The 19,904-nt window shown below is 50.7% G+C and overlaps 1 protein-coding gene, 1 long non-coding RNA gene and 1 other non-coding gene across 7 annotated transcripts in view; 2 read left to right on the plus strand and 1 right to left on the minus strand.

Moving 5' to 3' along the window:
- The first annotated feature begins 849 nt into the window (after positions 1-849).
- Positions 850-19,904, plus strand: part of SLC29A3 (solute carrier family 29 member 3) — a 49,993-nt gene continuing 30,938 nt past the window's right edge. For 2 of the 5 annotated variants that reach the window (XM_033208431.1, XM_033208435.1), the window contains exons 1-2: positions 850-936; positions 4,356-4,654. In XM_033208431.1, the coding sequence (XP_033064322.1) occupies position 936; positions 4,356-4,654 (300 nt within the window). In that variant the 5' untranslated portion in view covers positions 850-935. Of the gene's footprint in view, positions 1,361-4,355; positions 4,655-19,904 lie in introns of all 5 variants that reach the window. The other 3 variants (XM_033208432.1, XM_033208433.1, XM_033208434.1) reach the window with 3 other exon arrangements.
- Positions 6,425-8,092, minus strand: LOC117082001. Its single transcript, XR_004436410.1, has 2 exons — positions 7,696-8,092; positions 6,425-7,327 (listed from the first exon to the last, which is right to left on the minus strand). It is a non-coding gene; the product is annotated as an uncharacterized LOC117082001 (long non-coding RNA).
- LOC117082920 lies at positions 12,844-12,947 on the plus strand. Its single transcript, XR_004436842.1, has one exon. It is a non-coding gene; the product is annotated as a small nucleolar RNA U13 (small nucleolar RNA).

The following is a 19,904-nucleotide window of genomic DNA, read 5'->3' on the forward strand; positions in this document are numbered from 1 at the left end:
TTTCTTTACTTTTCTTTTTTTTGAGACGGAGTTTCGCTCTTGTTGCCCAGGCTGGAGTGCAATGGCCTGATCTCGGCTCACTGCAACCTCCGCCTCCCGGGTTCAAGCGAGTATCCTGCCTGAGGCTCCCTAGTAGCTGGGATCACAGGCATGCACCACCATGCCCGGCTAATTTTGTATTTTTAGTAGAGATGGAGTTTCGCCATGTTGGTCAGGCTGGTCTCGAACTCCCAACCTCAGGTGATCCGCTTGCCTCGACTTCCCAAAGTGCTGGGATTACAGGCGTGAGCCACCGCGCCCGGCCCCCGCTTTCTTAAAGAACACGCAGCAGCTGTGTGTTACACGCTGCGGCTGCGGTCAAGTGTGAGGGCTGGAATTGTTGACTGCCAAGTTCTGGGTCTACTGAAAATAGCTGCCCAGCCTGGGAGGCCCAGTTCAGTTCGGGTGTGGGTCCCGCTTCACCTCCAGAGCAGGGGCAGCAGGGAAAGGTAGAAGCAGCCTTTGGAGAGGAGTCTCTGCAGCGGTGTGGGGGCAAGATGAGGGCTCCTCTTAGTCCTGGGGTGCAGGTTATTGTAGCTAAAGAGGAGGTCTCAGACAGTGGGGTCTGACTCCAAAGTAAAAAAGGAGCAGCAACCAGGAGGCCTGATGCGCCGCGCACCCATCGCAAGCATGGGCAGTGCGTTTAACACAAGGCGCCTCACTTTTTCTCCTGTGAAATGGGCGCAGGCTGGCCCCAGCCCAACGCCAGGAGGGGGAGCCCTGGCGCGCCGGGAGAAAACAAAGGAAAAAGGCTTGTTTGTAAACTGGGAAGCGGCGGCGTGGTGCCGGGAGGGGCGGGGCGGAGCCGGGGGAGGAGCCCGCCTGCCGCCTACCAAGCCCAGTGGTCCTGGCCGTGCGCCGGAGGCAGCGGCGGCGCGGCGCAGCGCAGCGGCGACAGTAAGTGCGGGCCGGCTCGGGCTCTTCCGGCTCCGGTCCCGGCCGCCCCCAGACTCGCGCTCAGCGACCTCCCTCCCGGGCCCTGGGGACGGCTGCGGGCTGCCAGGGGAGCCAAAGGACCCCACCCCCTCCGTGGTCCCTTCCCCACCGTCCCTCCTCTCCCTCCTTACTCTCTGCCACCCCTCTTTCTGGGTCTTGTCTTCTCTTCCTCAAACCCTCTCTCCCTTCTCCTCCTCCCTGAGACTGGACCTTACTGCCTGTATGGTGGGGGCCTAGTATGGACCCGTCGGCCCGAAGTATCCAGATGGTGGCTGGTTCTCTCGGTCCCAGCTGCGGGGCCTGAGGCTGGGGCTAATTACCCCGCAAAGCCAGTTCTGCCGCGGCCAGTGGGCGGTGCCCTGCGCTTCCCAGTGCCCTCCCACTGGTTAGCCCTACCAGCTCCCTACCCCGGTTCACAGCCCAGGAAATCGAGGCACAGAGGGGATAGCCACCTAGCCGGAGTCAGGAACCTCCTTGGAACCAGTACCTAGGCTTCCCGGCCCAGGTGAAGTTTTGCCGCAGCCCCAGCAGTGCCTGCCTCCTTGTGCAGGGCTGCCTCTCTGTGCATGGCTGGGCTCCTGCAGGTGACCCAGGAGCACGTTCCAGGCCACAGCCAGCCTGTTTTGGGGAAAGTTGGGCACTTCCTTGCCTGCCTTTCTCTTTCTTTTTTAATCCAGAAGTCAGCAGCTAGCTTTTGTAAAGACTAATAAGACTGCTCACTCCAGTGCCCTGGCCTGTGACCCTGGTTAGAGAAAATTCCTGGCTCCTTCTTCAGAAGCTCAGTCAAGGCTGAATGGTCCTTGACAAATAGACGCCAGGTACTGAGAAGGGGGCCCTAGCCAAGTGTGGTCCTGAGTGACAGGGCTGGTGGTCCTTCTAGCCGCCCCCACAGGTAGCTGGAGCCTCTGGGAAGAACCACTTGTGGTTCTCTCTTGTTCTATGTGGGTGGGTCATGATTATTTTTTACATTTTAAACACTAATTTTTAAAATGTAACAAGTGAGCTTGTTACATTTGTTACATTTGTACCATTTTGTGCCAGACAAAATACCATAGACTGGGTGGCTTAAAATTTGTTTCTCATGGATCTGGAGGCTGGGAAGGGCAAGATCAAGATGCTGGTTATTTGGTTTCTGATGAGGGCTCTCTTCCTGACTTGCAGAAAGCCTCCTTCTTGCTGTGCCTTCACATGGCCTTTACTGCATGTGGAAAGAGATTTTCCACACAGTGAGCTTCCAGACAGTGAGCTTGTTAATGCTAGCCTCCATGCGAATCCAGGCTGGGGAGGGGCTCTGCTAACCGGAGGAGTTTAAAATGGACTTGCTGGCTGGATGCATTGCACTTGGGCATCCAGTGGCCTCCCGCCTGCTGGCTCCAGGGTACATGCTACCCCAGCAGGGGAGAATGTCCTGGTCGTGCAGAGTCCATTCATTCAGCAAACATTGACAAGGGTGCCTGCAGTGTGCCTGGGCCCCTCCCCACTCACTGACTTCAAGGCTTGCAGGAAGGATGCTTGTACTTGGAACCAGCAAACGCAAGATTCCCATTCCCAGCCAGGCCTCCCCGGTGTGCTGAGGAGTCCAGCATGGGCCCCAGTCTGCTTGGCTGTGTCACTTCACTCTTGCCATCTGCTAGTTGTGTGACCCTGGGCAAGTTACTCAACCTCTCTGAGCCTCAGACCCCTCATCTGTGAAATGGGTCTTAGAGTAGTACCTAATATAGTAGGCTGTTGTCAGCCTCAAGTGTGACCTCTGTTAGGCACAGACCTTGGCTTGTGATTACTGGACTTAAGTTTAGCTATTGGGAGTTCTTTCTATTTGAATGTGGGACATAGCAAGTGCCTTCCAGACTTCAGTCTTTCCATCTGAGAAAAGGGAGCAATGTTTTTTGCCCTAATTCCAAAGGATGCTCTGAGGTTCTCCTGAAATAGTGGATAAGGTTCTGCACCCACATGAGGAGGTGTTCCCATCCCACCAGGGAATAAAGACCCCAGTCTTCTTGGCACGATGCTTTGAGTTAGGTTTAGCCTCCTGTAGAAATCAAGATGCATTTATTTATTTATTAGTTTATTGGGTAGGGAAGAGGCTATTGCAGAAGGGACTCTGAAGTGTCCCATTCTCAGCATTATGGAGACATTTCTCATTTAACAAGCTGCTGCCACATCCTAGGTGCTATCTAGAGCAAAGAAGCAGGCATGCTACTTGACAGCCAAATCCAGCAGCCAGCCAGCCAGCCGTGCGACAGGCCCAGGATGCCAGGGAGATGCTGACATTTGTTCAACAGCTGCTTACAGGCCAGGCGTTGCCAGCCAGTTGCAGTTGCATAACTATCATAAAAATGGCTTCCCTGGGTTTACATTTAGGGAAATTGAGGCACAGAAATATGGTAACTTGCCTAAGGCCATGTAGGCAATAGTTGCTGGTAGCCCAGGCTCTTCCATTTGTCTTAGGCGCTACCATAGATTGAAAGTGGCTGACTCCTGGTAGGGCGTGATGAGCAGAGGTGGGACCCAGGCAGGAGCCGCAAACCCAGGCTTGGCCATTTACCTAACTTATGGCCTTCTGTTCTTTGGACCTCTCTTTCCCCACAAATGAAATGGGAATGGACTATCAGAGGCTACACACCAGCTTATGGAGGCAGCCCTAGACACTACCAGTTTTTAAACAATTATTATTTAATCTGAAGGTTTTTATTTTATTTACACTTTTATTTTTGAACTGATAATAAACTAGGAACATAGTTAAAAATTCAAGAGGCACAAATAAGAATGCAGGGAAGTCTCCCTCCTTAGAGGCAGCCACTGTTAGAAACTTCTTATGTAGCCTTGCAGAGAGATTATATGCATATACAAATACATATGCATATGTATATTTTCTCTCCCCGCTTTTTCACACACACACACACACACACACACACAGTAGCATATTCTACACACTATCCTGCCCCTTATTTCTTTCAAATAAAGTCGAAAAGGGTTTAAAGATCATTCTTTGCCCAGCAGGGGTCCTAATTCTTTTTTTATGGCTGCACAGAACTGTGAATGCCTTTAGACCAGGTTTGCCTTTCTGGGTACATTGCCACAGTCCCCACTATCATGCAGTGGTTTACACCAGCCTGTTCCACAATTATGTGCTACCTCTGTTGCACCTGCATGGTTGGGGTGACCTCTGAGGACACTTACAGTTCTGACATCCTGCCCTTCTTCAGGTCTGATTTTTGTGTTTCTCCCTGATCCTTAAAATGAAGTTCTCCAGCCAGGCTTTAGTGACTTTACAGGCTGAGGGGGCATGGTCATTTTGTAGGCTGGGTGGGTCCCCAGCTGTCTCCAGCCTCAGTTTCTACTTACCTACCCTGTCTCTGTTGCCCTTCTTGCTCCAATAGTGGCCATTGCTTCAGAGGACGACTTTCAGCACAGTTCAAACTCCACCTACAGAACCATAGGCAGCAGTCTCCAAGCTGACCAGGAGGCACTGCTTGAGAAGCTGCTGGACCACCCGCCCCCTGGCCTACAGAGGCCTGAGGACCGCTTCTATGGCACATACATCATCTTCTTCAGCCTGGGCATTGGCAGTCTGCTGCCATGGAACTTCTTTGTCACTGCCAAGGAGTACTGGATGTTCAAACTCGGCAACTCCTCCAGCCCAGCCACAGGGGAGGACCCTGAGGGTTCAGACATCCTGGTAAGGGCATGTTTCTCCTGCAAGGCTGGTGGGAGCATACAGAGGCCTCATGCCTCACATGGCAGGGGAAGATAGAGATTTCAGACACATTTCCAGCCTTTACTTACTGTTTAGCTTGGGAAGAACATGCAAATTATGGTTCCATGTGGTATGTATGGTAAACCCAAGAATCTAGAGTCCACACCTCCAGGGGTGTGAAGGTATGGACTGAATAGCGTTAGTTACAGAAAATTCCAAAATACTAGTAACTAAAATGAGATGGAAGGTCATTTTTCTCCCACGTTCAATTCTGGTGGGGACAGCCCAAGGCTGGTATGACGTTCTATGGTGTTAGGAACCCAGTTGCTTCAACTCTGTGCAGCTTTCATGGCCAAGGCCACCTCACAGTACAAGATGGCTATTGTAGGTCCAGCCATTACATCAGTAGGTAGAAGCAAGAGGAGGAGGAAGAAATGCCTGTTGCCTGTAAGAACACTTCCTGGAAGTGACACACCTTGCTCTTCTTACATTGCATTGGTCAAAACTCAGGCATGTGACCACATCAGCTTGCAGAGCAGGCTGGGAAATGTAGTCTTTCAATGTAGCTTTATATTTTAGAGAACCATGTGCCTGCTAAAATGGGAGGTTCTGTTATGGAAGATGGGGAAAATTAATCCAAAGGGATAATTAGTCTGATCACCATGGAAGAGATTACTGTGACTTAGAGTTGGTGGGTTTCAAGAAAGGGGAGAAAACGATCCAGGTAGAAGAAAAAGGCTGGGCAACAGCAGAATGGGAGGAAAGTCTAGGTGTGTATGACAAACGGTAAAGCTGTGTTTGGGGCATAAGTAAGAGAGAGAGGTCTTGAGATCATTGCCCGGGGCCTTGAATGTCAAGGTGAGGAGTCAATTTTGTTTAGTTGACAGGGCTGCTCACTTTGCTGGGTGACTTTTCCAGAGAGGTAGGGGTGGTAGGGGAAGAGGATTAAAGAAAAAAATTATGACACTTGTTAAAACAGTAAGGAAAGCTTTAAGACTTGTAGTAGGGGAGATAAATGGAGCTCAACTCTGAAAAGGAGACATGGGGATTTCTAGCCAAGGGGCAGCATGAGGGGCCGGAGGATGGCACATTTCTAAGAGGAGAGTCAAGGTGAGGCCTCTGCTTGCTGAAAGCAGGCCCAGGACTTACACAGTCGACCCTTGAACAACAGGGGTTCACTTAGATGCAGATTTTTGTTTCAACCAAATGTGGATGGAAAATGCAGTATTTGTGAGTTGTGAAACCTACATATGCAGAGGGCCAACATTTCCTATTTGTGGTTCTGCAAGACCGACTGAGTATGCTCGGGGTTTGGTACATGGGACGGATCCTGGAACCAATCCCTTGAGTACAGTGAATGGCATGAGGAGCTTGATCAGATTTGAGAGAAGGGAATATTCTGGCTCAATTGGCCTAACAGGCTTCTTGCTGAAAGCAGGCCTAGGACTTACACAGTCTACTCTTAAACAATATGAGTGAATTGTGTTATATGTGAAGTTTTTCAAACAAATGCTGATGGAAAATGTGCTCTTAGTGGAGTTCAAAACCTGATTATAGGGAGAGCTGGGTTCCACAAGGCTGACGGGAGACCTGAGTACGTGTGGATTTGGGTATAGGTGGGAGTCCTGGACCAATGCCCTGAGTATATGGAGAGACAGCTGAACATCAGAGGTGGGGAATGAGGAACTTGATCAGATCTCAAAGGTAGGGTATAGCAGGATAAGCTGCAGACAAAACTCCTCAGACACCGGATTAAAGAAGGAAGAGGTTTTTTATTCGGCCGGGAGCATCGGCAGACTTGTGTCTCAAAAGCCAAACTCTCCGAAGACAGCGTTCCTGGCCCTTTTAAGGGCTTACAACTCTAAGGTGTTCCACATGAAAGGGTCATGATAGATTGAGAGCACATGTGGTTAGAGTGGGGGGTTAATCTTTTAACCTCAGGCCTGGTTATCAGTGGCACCAGCTAGTCTTGCCACTGACTTCATTCCTGTTGTTTTTCAACTTTTACTTTCTCCTCTTCAGAGACAGGAGACAGTAAGAGAAATGGCTTCTCTCCTCATTCCCCACTTTGGGAACCTCACTCACTAGTGGGAGTTCTCACTCTCATCTTCACTATCCAGGTCTTCCTACCAGTCCAGTTCCATTTATTCCTAGAGTTACATACTCTGTTTTCTAACGGGGATCAAGTAGTTCTAATGGGTTATAACACACATCAGGCTGGTCACTTCCTGGGCTGCATACCTTGTACTGGGTGGCATTATACACACAAGTCCCTTTTAAAAAGACTGTTTTAAGTTTTTGCCCTATCTCAGTCTGAGGAAGGTCAGTTGAAGTCCTTACTGTACAACTCCAAAACTTAAGAAAAATGAATCCCACAATGAGCTTCCTCATGCTTTGGCTGTGCATGGACCAGTCAGCTTCTGCGTATGACTGGAGCAGGGCTTGTCATCTTCAGAGTCACTCTTCAAGGGTTGTCCAGGCTTGGTCTTTCCTCCCAGGTTTCAGGTGCTGCAGGTTTTACATGGCTGTGGTGGATCCAGGCTAGGATTCCCTCTACCTTCACAGTGGTGGGAGTGGTCAGGATGACAGTCTGGGGTCCTTTCCACCGTGACCATAAAGAGGCTACATTCCAGTCCTTGATCCACACTCGATTACCTGGGGAGAAAGGGTGAACTGGGGAGAATAAGCTCACAGGGCATCTCTCATTTACCCAGGCTGAGATTATGTTATTTTTCCTAAAGCTTGTAGCTGTAACTCAATTTCACCTACCTCTCAGGGAGTGCCTGGAAGTCCCCGCAATATGGGAGGGGCCTGTGATATATTTCATAAGGAGAATATCCTGTTCTTTTAGAAGGGGTACATCTAATTTTAAATAATACCATAGGGAGAGCCTGTATCCATTTTAATCCTGTTTCCTGACATACTTTCCCTAAACTATTTTTGATATTCCGATTCATCTGCACCACCTTTCTGGAACTCTGAGGCGGGTAGGTGGCATGCAGTTTCCATGTGATCCCCAATACCTTTGCCATCTCCTGTACCAAGTCAGCCACAAACACCGCCAGCCTGTTATCTGAGCTGATCTGTAAGGGCAGTCCAAATCTAGGAATAAGATCTCGAAGAAGCACACGGGTTACTTCACGAGCTTTCTCAGTTCGTGTTGGATAAGCCTTCACCCACCCAGAGTAGGTACACACAAGAACTAGTAAATACTCGTTACCTCCACAATTTGGCATCTCTGTGAAGTCCACCTGGAGATCTTCAAAGGGGACTGCTCCATAAGCTTGTATGCTGGGCAGAACAGCTGGACCTTGCCTCGCATTATGCTGTCGGCAGGTAACACCAAGCTGCGTCACCGTTTTGGCAAGGGCTGACAAATGTGAGATGTAGAAATACTGGCCTAACAACTTTTCAAGTGACTCCTGACCTAAATGGGTGGTTTCATGCACAGCCAGTACAACTGCGGCTCCTAGCAGCTATGGCACAGCTACTCTCCCATGTGGTAACCGAATCCATCCTTCCTTCATCACTTGTCCCCCCTCTGCCTGGAGAAAGTCCTTTTCTTCTTTAAAATAAGTAGGTACAAGATCAGGTACTTGAGGGAGCAGGCGGGCTGTGACTGATGCCTGGAAGGGGTCAGATGCTGCTTTTCAAGCCTCTGAGTCAACGCAGGAATTCCCCAAACCCAAGGTGGAAGCTCGCTGGTGTCCTCTGCAATGCATAACTGCCACCTTGTGAGCTTTCCATACTGCTTCTAATAATTGCAGAATTTATTGTTGATATTTTATGTCCTTTCCCCCAGAGTTCAATAGGCCTTTTTCTTTATATAATGCTCCATGCACTTGAAGGGTTATAAAGGCATATCGAGAATCAGTGTAAATGTTTAGTCTTACCTTCAACTGAGTTCTAAGGCCCGAATTAAAGCAGTGAGTTCAGCTTTCTGGGCTGAAGTGCCCTGGGGCTACGATCTGGCTTCAGCAGTGTCCAGGGTTACCACTACATAGCCTGCACATCTCTCTCCTTGTGGGTTGATGAAGCTCCCATCCATGTATTGTTCCGTCTACTGATGCCCAAGGCTGGTCCCGGATGTCAGGTCTGCTAAACTGAGTCCAACACTTCTACACAGTCATGCTCGACAGGGGTCTCTGATACTGGGAGCAAGGTGGCAGGGTTCAGAGTGTTCCAGACTTCAATGGTTACACGGGGATTTTCACAGAGCAAACTTTGGTACTTGTTGAGTCTAGCATTCATTAGCCAATGATGTCCTTCAGTATTCATTAAGGTTACCACAGCATGGGGGGCCTTTATGTTCAGGTTTTACCCAAGAGTCAGCTTATCTGCTTCTTGTACTAGCAGGGCAGTTGCTGCCAAGGCCCTCAAACATGGGGGCCATCCTTTAGAAACCCCGTCTAGTTGTTTAGAGAGGTAGGCCACCGGCCTCGGCACCACAGTTTGGGTTAAAACTCCAAGTGCCATCTTTTCTGTCTGACACATACAATGTAAAAGGCTTTGTCAGATCAGATAGCCCCAGGGCTGGGGCTGACAGAAGTTTTTCCTTTAACTCATGGAAGGCTTGCTGTTGTTGGGATCCCCATTCAAAAGGTTCCTGGTCCTCCGCTTAGTGACCTCATTACAAAGGCTTGGCTAATGCTTTAAAGTTTGGGATCCACAGTCTGCAAAACGCCACAGCTCCTAAGAATTCTCTCACCTGCCTTCTGCTCTTAGACTCCAGTAGATTGCAAATGACCTTCCTTAGTCCAATAATCATTCTGCCAGGTTGAGCAGGGCCCCTTCCTCCTTGTCTGGGACCTCCTGCTCTGAGTCACCTTGTTTTCCTTTTAGCTGAGGGCATTTGTTTTCCCAATGTCCTTTTTTTTTTTTTAAGTTCTGGGGTAATGTGCACAATGTGCAGGTTTGTTACATATGTATACATGTGCCACGTTGGTGTGCTGCACCCATTAACTTGTCATATACATTAGGTATATCCCTAATGCTGTCCCTCCCTGGTCACGCTGCAAACTCTGACAGCCAGGCTCAGTTTCCTTTCCAGGGCCCCCCTCTTGCCTTGCCTCTTTGGAGGGACCCCTCTGGTTGCTGCAGCCAATAGGTCGGCATTTCGCCGGGCCTGGCGTTCATTCTCTTTGCGGTTTTCCTTACGGCTAACCCTGTTTACAAATACCTGGTTAGCTATTTCTAATAACTGTGATGTATTCATCCCTGCAAATCCAGCCTGTTTCTGCAGTTTTCTTCTAATGTCTTCTGTGCTTTGACTAACTAAAGCCATGTTAATCATGCACTGATTTTCAGGGCTATTGGGATCAAAGGGTGTGTGCATACGATAGGCCTCACACAGTCTGGTGTAGAATTATGCTGGACTGGCCGGGCGTGGTGGCTCACACCTGTAATCCCAGCACTTTGGGAGGCCGAGACGGGCGGATCACGAGGTCAGGCGATCGGCACCATCCTGGCTAACATGGTGAAACCCCGTCTCTACTAAAAATACAAAAAAAATTAGCCAAGCCTGGTGGCAGGTGCCTGTAGTCTCAGCTACTCGGGAGGCTGAGGCAGGAGAATGGCATGAACCCGGGAGGCGGAACTTGCAGTGAGCCGAGATGCGCCGCTGCACTCCAGCCTGGGCAACAGAGCGAGACTCCATCTCAAAAGAAAAAGAATTGTGCTGGACTTTTTTTTCCCTGAATGACCTCAGAGACCTTGTTAACGTTTGTGGCTTTCTCGGCTCCCCTCTTTAATCCTTCCAAGACAGCTTCCCTGTATCGATTCGGCCTTTGCATACCGTCTCTTTCATTTGGGTCCCACTGGGGGTCTGTTCCTGGGAGCTGGGTCCTCACATACTCTTGGGGGTTTGGTAATCAGCCGGTGCATGTTCCTCTAGCCACTTAGTTGCTGCTTGGAGCACTCTCCGCCTTTCATCTGTGTTAAAGAGGAACGTGAGCAACTGGTGGCAATCAGCCCAGGTGGGGTTGTGGGTCTGGATAATAGTTTGGAGCAAATCCATTAGAGCTTGTGGCTTTTCAGTATAGGACGGGGTATTGTTTTTCCAGTTGAGAAGGTCGGCAGAGGTGAAGGGCTGGTACACAAAAACATGCCTCTCCACCATGTGCCCATCCTCATCTATCCCAGTATACCGCTGCTCTCTCAGGGGCATTTGTATCCCAGTTTTGGGTTGTAAACGAGCTGCCAAGGGAGGGGTTTCTCCTGAGGCTTCATTTCCTCTCTAGTCTACTCTAGGTGGCCTAGGGATATGTTTGTCTTGCGGAGGCGCAAACACTGTGGGCTCAAGAGTGGAGAGCCTCTCTCCCTGGTAAGGGGAGGGCACCACTGGGATCACTGGTGCCGTCTCCTGCAGTGGATCTTTTGATGTTGGGTCGAACAGAACTTCAGGAGTTGATTTCCCTTGGTGGGTGGAGCGGGATCCTTCCTTGGCTATCTGTCCCTTTGCTATTAGCACTGCTGCTGCCTGCCCTCTTAGCCACTGTGGGGGCTCTAGCATCAGCTGTAACCAAGTATCTATGTATGGGAACTGGTCTGGGTGTCCTGACTCACCAGTTACCTTGTGCCATACCTTAGAAACAAGGGACCTGTCCAGGCTTCCTTCTGATGGCCAACCCACTTCTAATGTTGGCCAATCTATTTCACACGAAGTTCTAAGTTTTCCTGGTGTCATAGTAACCCCATAGTCTCCACTAAATCCTTCCTTGAAATTTTTCAACCTAGTTCCTAGCGGACTGGGCTTACTTTGTGTCTGACCCATGTTTCCGCGAGACAACACACCACGCTCACACCACATGCACACCACAGAACAAAGAACAGGTAAAAAGGGCACACACACACTTTTTCAGTTTACACCAAACCAGAATCAAAACCAAAATCAGAGTATCCAGAAATCCAAGCCAGGTCAAAACCAAAATATTAAGCAATTCAAGTCAACTCAAAAACCAAAGTGCCGGTACAGGCACGCCGTGGGTGATCAGGCCACGCTTCTGCTCAAATGGAGTGGGCAAGTTCCAAAGACCAGTCTTACCAAGTTTCAGATGTCCAGACTTAAAGCGCCAGTTCCTTCCCCGTGTTCAGCCACCGCATTGATCCTCTGCGGGGCCTGCTGTGCACTGCTCTGACGAGGCGTTCCACCCGGGCAATTGCCTACCCAGGAGCGCTCTCAGGATCCGTGTTGCTCAAGCTGGCCGGAGTCCCCCGCAGGGATGTTCCACAGGGCAGGCCTAAGCAGCGGCCTCGACCGTCTGTTAATCACCTCGCCTCCCAGTCAGGTGAACCAAGAAATGTAGCAGGACGAGCTGCAGACAAAACTCCTCAGACACCGGATTAAAGAAGGAAGAGGTTTGTTTATTAGGCCGGGAGCTTCGGCAGACTCACGTCTCCAGAGCCGAGCTCTCCGAAGATAGCGTTCCTGTCCCTTTTAAGGGCTTACAACTCTAAGGGGTTCCACGTGAAAGGGTCGTGATAGATTGAGAGCACATGTTGTTAGAGTAGGGGGTTAATCTTTTAACCTCAGGCCTGGTCATCAGTGGCACCGGCTAGTCTTGCCACTGACTTCATTCCTGTTGTTTTTCAACTTTTACTTTCTCCTCCTCCTCAGAGACAGGAGACAGAGAAATGGCTTCTCTCCTCAGGGGCATGCTGGCTAATCTGACTTCGCAGGATTCTTGGCTAAGACTGGGTTGGGCAGGCAGAAGTCAGGACTGAGGTTGGGGCCAAGGTCGAGGATGGGGCTCAGAGGAACCTGACAAAAGTTTGGTCAAGGAGAGTCTTGGTCAGGAGCCTCCGTTTCCACAGCTAACCCAGGCTGGTGTCTGCTGTCACTTGAGAGCATGGGGAGGCAAGGACTTCTCTGACAAATGCCAAGATGGGATGTTGCCAGCTGCCCAGCTGTGCCCTATCTTCTCTAGGGATGCCTCAGAAGCAAGAAGGAGGTATGCTAGCAGACCCCAGCCACACCTTCCAGTGGCACAGGAGGTGGCTCATCACTGCTTCCCAGAAGGAAATCCTTGGCCTCGCCCCAAGGAGCTGTCCTCAGTTTTACAGGCATGAATCTGCCATAGCGAGGGAGGCATCCCTGCTGTCCATCTCAAGGACTCACTGCGGCTACACATGTGGATCACCCAGGGAGCTGCTTAAAAAAACACCAGTTCATGGTCCTTTTGTAGTTCATGAATGTGATGACTGGGTTTCCACGCACATGTGTGAGATAGGCCTCCCTCAAACCTTGTTATGTCATCGGCACATTACCTGTCCGATGAAAAGGAATAAAAATACCAGTGTGGGCCGTGCCCCAGGGATTCTGATTAGATTAGCCTGAGCTGGGGTGTAGACATTGATACGCTTACAGCTTCACACTTCCACACTCCCCTACTCCACCCCTCAACTCCCCCCATGATCTGACACATCTGACACCTGTGAGGGCCTTTTCTGTTAACTGGGGAATTCATAGATGCCTCCCGGGGCCAGAGCAATGGGATATAAACCATTTCTAAGGCTGAGGAAGTGCCACAGGAAGGCAGCAGAGTAGTTTACAGCCTCTCGACTCAAGGTGTGGGCCTCAGACCAGCGGCCTCACCTGGGAGCTGGTTAGGGATGCGGTCTCCCGCCCACCCGAGGCCGACTGAGACAGGGCCGGCGAGCTGCCAAGCCCTTCGGGTGACTGAAGGGCACAGTAGAGTTTGTGGTGCACTGGACAGGGCTTGGCTCTGTGACCTCTCTGTGCTGCCTCATGTTTCTGGACTGTATCAGTACTTTTTTTTTTTTTTTGAGACAGGGTCTTGCACTGTCTCCCAGGCTGGAGTGCAGTGGCACAGTCAAGCCTCACTGCAGCCTCAACCTCCCTGGGCGCAAGTGATGCTCTTGCCTCAGCCTCCTGAGTAACTGAGACTACAGGCACACGCCACCATGCCTGGCCAATTTTTTGTATTTGTTGTAGAGACAAAGTCTCACTATGTTGCCCAGGCTGGTCTCAAACTGCTGGGTTCAAGAGATCCACCCGCCTCAGCCTCCCAAAGTGCTGGGATTACAGGCATGAGCCACCACACCCGGCCATCTTTCTGGTATGTTAAAGGAAGATATTATAATACTACCACCAACTTCTTAGGGCTGTTGTGAGGATTAAGTATATTAATATGTGTTAAAAAGCAGTTAGGACAGGCCTGGCACCCCTATCCAAAGTGCCGTATAAACTGTGATTGTGATGATCGTTTGGGGGATGGGGCCCATGCTTCTAAGCTGTCTGCAGCCCTGGTGCATTTCTGCAGGCGCAGGCTTAGCCTGGGTGCTTTACAATCCACTTTTATTTACCAGTGCCTCCAATGTCCCAGCTTTCTGCCAGCCCCAGTAAATCACCTGGCCTACTAGGCTTCCTCCAGAAGGTCCCTGCCTGTCTCGGCCGGCACAGAGCTAAATTGCATGTGCACCTGCCCTGTCCCTCCTCTGCCCACCACCAGGCCCCCAGGATCAAGCAGCCTCTGGAGGGAGGGGTGCCCAGGCCTGGCTCTGGGAGCAGCCCTCGCCCTGTGTACTGCTTTCACCGCAAGGCGATCCCTTCCCAGCTGCAGGCACTTGGCATTCTGAGCCCTGCTATGATGCTTTATGGCCTCTCTCCAACTGCTGGCAGGTGCAGATGTAGTACCTGCGGCTGCCCGGAGCTCCTGGCTCTTGGCATCGGAGATGAGAGACCTGTCACCCCTCGATTCATGGGCCGGGTTTGGGAAGCAAGCATGCTGGGGCGTTTCTGCATTTTGCGGGCCATTTTTCTTTGCCTCATTCCTCATCCCAGCCACCCACCTCCCCAGCTCTTTCTTCCTCTCTTCCTGATTTCCCTGCGAGAGGCTGCCTGTCTGCCCTGTCACCTGAGGGCCACTTTGGGGGAAGGAGGGGGAGAGTCAAATGGTCCTGTCTCTAGCCACCACCTGCAACTCAATTAGCTGTGGGTCTAGGTGTTTATTCTTTCCTGTACTTTCCTTTGAACATTTTCTGGGGATGAATACCATTTGATGGGGAGCTAGACCCAGGAGGAGTGTTTACCCAGACACCCCCTCCCCCAAATTATGTCACTTTCAAGGTCAGTGGGCTCATTTCCTTCTGCCTGGACAAATGTGGGGATGCCTTAGTATCCTGTCACTCTGCCCTCCTGTCTCTATTCTCTGGGATAAGAACCTCCAATAAATCTATCACAGGCCCGCTGGCCCAGGGCCAAAAAAAATTAGAGCATAAATGAGGAAGAATTGATAAGAAAAGATGGCACAGGGGCCTGCAACAGCTGCCATTGCCTGAGCCCGACTCTGGGCCCACCATGCTGGCAGGGGTATTGCATGTGTTGTTTCTCATTAGCCCTGCAATGCAAGTCTTAGTAACCCTTTTCTTAAGACAAAAACCAGAGGCTCAGAGAGGCTAGGTAACCTGCCTGAGATCACACAGCTAGAAAGGGCTATAGAGAATTTTATGGGGCATTGAGGTGGATAGATGATTACAGACTCATTCATACTCAGAGAGTGGTATGTAGGGTACTATCCTGGAGATGCCCCACCCCCCCACCCCCCACACTTTGACTCCACCAAACACCATCTTCCTTCCTTTAGAGAGCCTGCCCTTGGTCTGGCCTCCTTTTCCAGCCTGAAACCACAGGTGCCTGGGTTCTACCCCTGGGTCCTGGACCCAGCGTCCCTTCCCCCTTCCCCACCTGACCTGTTTAGCTGGAGGTCCTCCCCAGCTCTGGGGTTGTAAGCCATCCCCTGCTCTGTGGGGCCTCCTCACCCTTCCCCAGGCTCTCCTGCAGGCCTGTATTGGCTGCCCTTGGCCTAGAACAGAACAGTGAGCTGGACAAGCCCCACTTCCTGCCCCGGAGAGAAGAGTGTCTGTACCTTCTCCTGGCCATTCCTTGCTGCAAGGCCCCCACAGTCGCTCTCCACACCTTCCTTCCTGTGTACCTCAGTCTGCCCAGGGACTCCTCTCTGAGGGACTGCAGGACACGGCCAGGTCATGGGTGGGATCTACAGCCTGACTTGGTGTCAGCAGGGCTGGGACCCGGGCCAGGCACTCTACTGATGCCCCTGTCCATCCCCCCATCTGACCAGGAGGCACCCCACCACTCAGTCCCAGGGGTGAGGCAGGAGACAGAATCATCTCGTCTCTGTGGCACGTCCCTGAAGCCACCTCTCTGAGTTAGGGGCTCCACGTCTGGGTCTTCAGGGCAGCATCATATTTCCCCATCACATCCTGCCCTACGGCTCATGGAGACCGAGCGCTGGCTGGGTGGGAGCCGCGGCTCTCAGCACTTTGCCTGCATTATCTCATGCAGCCCCGCAGCACCCCTGTAGGTCAGGAACTGTTATCATCCACCATGACAGATGAGGAGGCCTCCCCCGCCAGTGAATAAAACTCTCTTACTCTACATCCTGTGCCCCTGGCACACCTGGCATGGCACCCAGCACATAAATATTTGTCACATTAGTTATCATAAGGCTGAGAAGGAAAGCTCCACAACCCAATCCATGAGAGTGATGCCATGGCTCTGCAAGGGAGCAGAAGAAGCTCTGGGAGTCACAGTGGCTACCAGTAAAGGAGTTCTGATCTTTCAGGTGTGTTGGCATAGACATGAAGTGGGGTTCCTGCCATAGGGAAGGTAGCCAGGTTGTCCTGGTTCAGCAAGTGGGGGACATAGGGCATCCCCTCCCCTTATTTCCAGTCCCTTAGTTCTGGTCCAGTCTCTCAGCCCTGCGAAGAAGCAGGACTGATCTGCCCTTGAAGTGCGGACCTCCCAGTCCGAGGAGGAAGTGTTCAAAGGAAGCAGGATGAGCTTATGTGGAGAAGAGGAAGCTGGAGGACAGGTTATCAGAGGTTACCAAGTCCCTGCCATGCAGCCTGTACCCACCTCCCACTTGACCTGCCGTCTTCCTTCCACATGACATCCTGGTGAGTTGCCAAATGAAATCAAGCCTCACAGATTTTAGGCCACTGACCTAAGGTCACTTGCTAGCAAGTAATAGAACTGCAGGGCCCATGCTTATAACCAGCGTGTTCTCTAAGCTATCTGTCTACCTTGGCACTCTCAGCCCTGGCTGCACATCGGGATCACCTGGGAAGCTTTAAAAAAAATACCCCACCTGCATGCACCTGTAATCCCAGCTACCCAGGAAGCTGAGGCAGGAGAATCACTGGAACCTGGGAGGCAGAGGCTGCAGTAAACCAAGATCGTGCCAATGCACTTCAGCCTGGGCAACAGAGCAAGAATCTGTCTCAAAAAAGAAAACAGAAAAGAAAATACCCCACGTCCCACGTGTTCCACTCACCCAATTCTAATTCCTTCTGAGGGGCCTGGGCACAAGCGTTTTAAGTTCTCCAGATAAGGCTAATGTGTAGCCAGATAACCATGATCCAGGCCAGGCATGGTGGTGTGTACCTGTAGTCCCAGCTGCTCAGGAGGCTGAGATGGGAGAACAGAACAGTGAGCTTGGGCCTAGGAGTTCGTGACCAGACTTGGCAACATAGTGAAACCCCAGTCTCAAAACAAAAAGGACTGTGATTCAAGTAAAACGTTACCACATGGGGGGAAAAAGCAGCTGTCCTCTGCCTCCACTAGAGTACCCATCAACCCATTAAACAGACAAAGGCTACATCATGAGAGACTTAGGTGAGCCTTCTCGGAGAACTTCCTGCCATGCAAGTCAAGTTGTCAAACCTAGCAGTGAAGGGGACAGTTTCCCCCTTGGAGAATTAGGGCCACCATCCTGCGGGAAGTGCAAGGAGTTGGCCTAGTCTACCTTAGAGTATGGGGTGCCTCATGGGGCTCCCTACAAATGTAGGTGGTTGGAGGGTTCGATGCTTGTCTGACGGAAATGCTCTGGGCTTGAGCTGCACCCGCGAGCCCACAGTTCCACGCCAGCCAGTGGTGGCCCCTGGAGGAGCCTTTGCCCTTTCTCTTGGTAATGCTCCCCTTTGCTGGGCCAGGGGGCCAAGGGCTGTAGTTAGGAGATGGGGGCTCCACAGCCACCCTCCTCTTCCTTCCAATTTCCCAGACTCCTGGAAAAGGAGTGATAGGGCCAACTGGGCTCAATGTGGGCATCCTACACCTGGGGTGGCACAAAGCAAGAGCAAGTGAAACTGGAGAGCAGAAGAGAGGCAGTCCTGAGGTCCTGACCCAGCTGGGTAACCTCTCTATGCTGTATCAGGGATTGGAGGCTCCCTGTTCCCAGAGGTTTAAGAGTCATAGGACAACTATTTGGTAAAGGCTCCATAGCTGGGTGAAAGGTGGATTGGTCCTGTCTCATAGGACCACAAGGTAGCTGGGAGGAACCCAGATTTGGCAACAGAGGGACTCTAGTCTACCAGTGCCCTTACCTACTGTGTGGGTTGGGGACAGGCTCTGTGGCCCCTGGGCCTTCTGCCCACAGACCCACCTGGCAGCATTTACATAACGCTGCAGACACAGGTAGGGCGGAAAGTCCTGACAGTTATGGCGTACCTTATAAGGTGGTGGCCGCTGTGTGAGGACTTTGCTAAATCCCAACATTCACTACCTTTACTAAACTCTTACCATGTGCCAGGCACTGCTAAGGGTACAAATTCATTCATTAACTCAGCAATATTTATTAAGCAATCTACTGTATGCTAGAACTTTTTTTTGTTTTTTTGTTTTCCATGATCTTTTGTTTTTTTTTAGAGTCTGAAGACATAGGTTGATTATGCCCATTACACAGAGAAGGAAACCAAGGTTGAAAAAGTTTAAGTCATTTGCCCCCAGGTACAAAGTAAGTGACAACTAGGACTCAGACTGGGGTCCTGTCAACCCATGTATCTATGATCTTAACCTCAGTGCTTTATGTCAGCGTTTTCAAAATTTTTTTGAGCATGATGGCTATCTCACCTGGCAAGACCTTTGTGTCTATAATGCAGACAACAGTTTCATGAAGCTGCATCTGTACTTAAAAAAAGGAAACTCCACTCTGACTGCAGTTTCAAGGAGGAGCAAGTGATCAACAGTGACAGTGCTGGTTGTAAGCCTTGCAGGATGAGGATGGAGCATTTGACCTTGTGCAGGTTCATAGTGACCTTGGGGAACAGCATTGTGGAGGATGGGGGGAGAGGCAGAGGAGACAGCAAACTCAAGGAATTTTGCTTTAAATGGGAGCAGGACAATGAGGCACAAGCTGCAGGGAACTGTGATTCAGAAGGGGAAGAATGTTCTGCTCTTTTATTTTTAATACGAGAGACATAGCAGGCAGTTTGTGTGCGGAAGCAAATGCAAAAAAAAAAAAAAAAAATGATCCAGCAGAGAAGGAAAAACTCGTGATGAAGAAGAGGGAGCTTACCTGAGCGAGGTCCATGAGCAGGCCAGAGGGCTTGGGTGCACAGAGAAGGGTCCCAGAAAAAGATGCAGACAGCTCACTCACCTTTAGTAAGAAAGAAGCCAACAAAGGATTAAATAGAATAAAGTAAAATTCTGATCATGACCCATCAAATGGATTTCATATTCTTTAATGAGCTGTGCAACCTGTAGTTTGAACAACCCTGCTCTGCCTGTTTCCCCCTAACTTTGTAGCCATCTATGAGGATGTGGCATGTCCTCATTCTACAGAGGAGGAAAGTAGAGACAGTAAGTAACTCGTTGGTGTCACATAGCTAATAAGACCAGGATGGGGGCCGCAGCCCAGGGTACCTGAATCAGTATCAGATTTCCTGGGACATTTGGCAAATACCTGGATTCCTGGACCTTTCTGTGATGACTTTAGCTCCCCGGGTGAGGCCTGGGCATTGTTGCCAGGTGGTCCTGATGCCAGCTGGCCAGGGGAACAGGTATTCAGGAGTCTCTCCTTTGTGCCAGGTGGTGTTCCTGCAGACCCATTTTAGTGCTACTCAGATCTCTCTCCAAATGGAAACAATGTTTAGACTCCCTTTGGCAATCCTCTTTTATTCTTTTTTTCTTTTTCTTTTCTTTTCTTTTTTTTTTTTTTTGAGACAGTCTCGCTGTATCGCCCACGCTGGAGTGAAGTGGTGCGATCTCAGCTCCTGGGTTCACTCCGCCTCCCAGGTTCAAGCAATTCTCCTGCCTCAGCCTCCTGAATAGCTGGGATTACAGAAGCCTGCTACCACGCCTGGCTAATTTTTGTATTTGTAGCAGAGATAGGGTTTCACCATGTTGGCCAGGTTGGTCTTGAACTCCTGACCTCAAGTGATCCACCCACCTTGGCCTCTCAAAGTGCTGGGATTA

Source organism: Trachypithecus francoisi, unplaced genomic scaffold (genome assembly GCF_009764315.1).
Source record: "Trachypithecus francoisi isolate TF-2019V2 unplaced genomic scaffold, Tfra_2.0 Lachesis_group9, whole genome shotgun sequence".
Classification (NCBI taxonomy): Eukaryota; Metazoa; Chordata; class Mammalia; order Primates; family Cercopithecidae; genus Trachypithecus; species Trachypithecus francoisi.